The sequence below is a fragment of the Sinocyclocheilus anshuiensis genome, unplaced genomic scaffold (genome assembly GCF_001515605.1).
Source record: "Sinocyclocheilus anshuiensis isolate Anshui unplaced genomic scaffold, SAMN03320099.WGS_v1.1 scaffold332, whole genome shotgun sequence".
NCBI classification, from domain to species: domain Eukaryota; kingdom Metazoa; phylum Chordata; class Actinopteri; order Cypriniformes; family Cyprinidae; genus Sinocyclocheilus; species Sinocyclocheilus anshuiensis.
The window spans coordinates 1,123,266-1,125,453 of NW_015554181.1; the positions used below are offsets into that span (position 1 = coordinate 1,123,266).

Genomic DNA, 2,188 nt, shown 5'->3' on the forward strand with positions numbered 1-2,188 from the left:
ATCTATTTTAAAAGACTATATGTAATGTTTTAGAGGTATTTTATATTTTACAATAAAGTTCTAGTTCAGTAATCAGTAAAGTGTTGTTTTAGTATCATTGATATACTATTACAGTTTTTGTTTATATTTGAATTAGAATTTTTTTTTATATGTTCTGGTTTTATTTTAATTTTTGTGTTTGTCATTTTTTTTGTTTTTTAAATGTCTAGGGTTTTTTTTTTTTTGAGTTTAATACCGGAAAGTGAAATAAAATATTTTATTGTTATTTGCTTAACCTTTTTAAATTAAGCTGCATTACCATATTGTTTAGTATCATTAACATACTATTATAGTTTTTGTCTATATTTGAAATCACTTCAATAGATTTTCTGTTTTTATTTTCATTTTAAACTTTCAGTAATTTTGTTGTGAATTTTTATCATTTTATTCGTTTTTTTTTAATAGGTCTAGTTTTTATATTTAGGTTTTTTAATTTAGTTGAAATAAAATAAGTTTAGTTGTCATAATATTTTACTTTACTTAATGTTTATTTTATATGGTTTTAGTTAATAATGATATCCCTGGTACTTGTGTTATGATGTATGAAATTTCTCTTGATTGGCTAGGGTTTGCATTCACTTTTTTTTGATACTTGCAGAAACCCAGGCTGTTGAAAGAGTGCACTTTACATGCACATCAGCTTTTTGACGGACCATTTTCTTTCAGGCTGATCTGATCTGGGGTCAGAGGGGTTCCGTGTGCACTGATGTGTGTGAGTGAAACCAACCTGCCAGGCTTCTAACTGCTGAGACAGGTTGAGTTTCTGCTGTATCGCATCCAACAGCTGACTGTTCAAAGACATGATGTCTATCTTACACTTCGCCAGCTCCATCTCCACAGCTTTCTTCCTGTAACGGGGAAAAGAAGGAGCAAAAGAGTCACAGAACAGCATCTGAGGTTAATGTTGTGATTGGCAGAATGAGGTCACGGGAACAGGCTGCACTGATATGTGTAAAAACCTCAAGACATCTTCTAACAGATTCTCTCTTTCTGTGTCTATGTTTAAAGAAGTATACTTATTTGCATACAAAATACTTCCTAACATCTAAAGTACTTGATTATAATTTTAACTGTAGTGTTATTCAGTATTACATTTAAAGTTCATATATATTTTAAATGTACTAAATTGCAACTTGTGTAATGTGTAATTACAAATATTTAAAAACATGACATACAAGATTCAATAGAAATTATATTAAACTATATTTTAGTTTACCATAAATGCTTGTCAATCCCAGTACACTTTAACCATATTTTAAAAGCAATAGAAATATTTATGAAATTACATATAAAGTCCTACTTAAGTGGGTCCCAAACTGCACAACTGCATTTAATATCAAACTACAATACATTTTTATTTAGTTGCAGTTATCATGCAATTAAGTGTCCAAAAACATTACATTCAATTTATTTGCACTTACTGTAAGTATACCGTTTTAAAATCTATTATTTCCTGAAGTACTCTGTTCAAAAAGTAAAATGCTAAAGTGTGCTTCTTTTTTCACAAAGGTGAATTACATGCTGCAGTTAAATATTTAGTGTCAGAAGTTTGTTTAAATCACTAACCTAAAATATTAAGAAAAAATAACAGCGATGACTAACTTGAAAACACCACTAATTAGCTTTAAAGGAATAGTTCACCCCAGAAATGAAATTTTGCTGATAATTTAGTCAGAATCTTGTTCTGACGGCACCCATTCACTGCAGAGGATCTATTGGTGAGCAAGTGATGTAATGCTAAATTTCTCCAAATCTGATGAAGAAACAAATTCATCTACATCTTGGACGGTGAGTAAATTAAAATTTTAATTTTTAAGTGAACTATTCCTTTAAGGTAAAAGAATATATGTACTGTATACGTGTGTGTCTTTACTTGGCAATGGCTTCATCTCTGTCTCGTATAGCGCTCTGTAACTGTTCGTTGGGCTCGTGTACTTCTGCCATCGCTCTCAAGCGCTCTTTCTCCTCTCTTGAAGAAGAAACTTCCACCGAGAGCAGCGCCACCTACAGGATCCAGAGCAGAACCACAGGACAGATGAATTAATGAATGAAATCAGGTATTTTTATACAGCGAGTGTTAAAGGGGTCATATGACATTGCTAAAAAATAACATTATTTTGTGTATTTGGTGTAATGAAATGTGTTTATG

General features: G+C 30.9%; 1 protein-coding gene across 3 annotated transcripts in view; it reads right to left on the minus strand.

The window, feature by feature from the left end:
- LOC107671034 (bicaudal D-related protein 1) overlaps positions 1–2,188 on the minus strand; it is a 40,970-nt gene that overhangs the window by 4,014 nt on the left and 34,768 nt on the right. For all 3 annotated transcript variants that reach the window (XM_016463875.1, XM_016463874.1, XM_016463876.1), the window contains 2 exons: positions 1,913–2,043; positions 767–887 (listed from right to left, as the gene is read on the minus strand). In XM_016463875.1, coding sequence (XP_016319361.1) covers positions 767–887; positions 1,913–2,043 — 252 coding nt within the window. The remainder of the gene's footprint in view (positions 1–766; positions 888–1,912; positions 2,044–2,188) is intronic.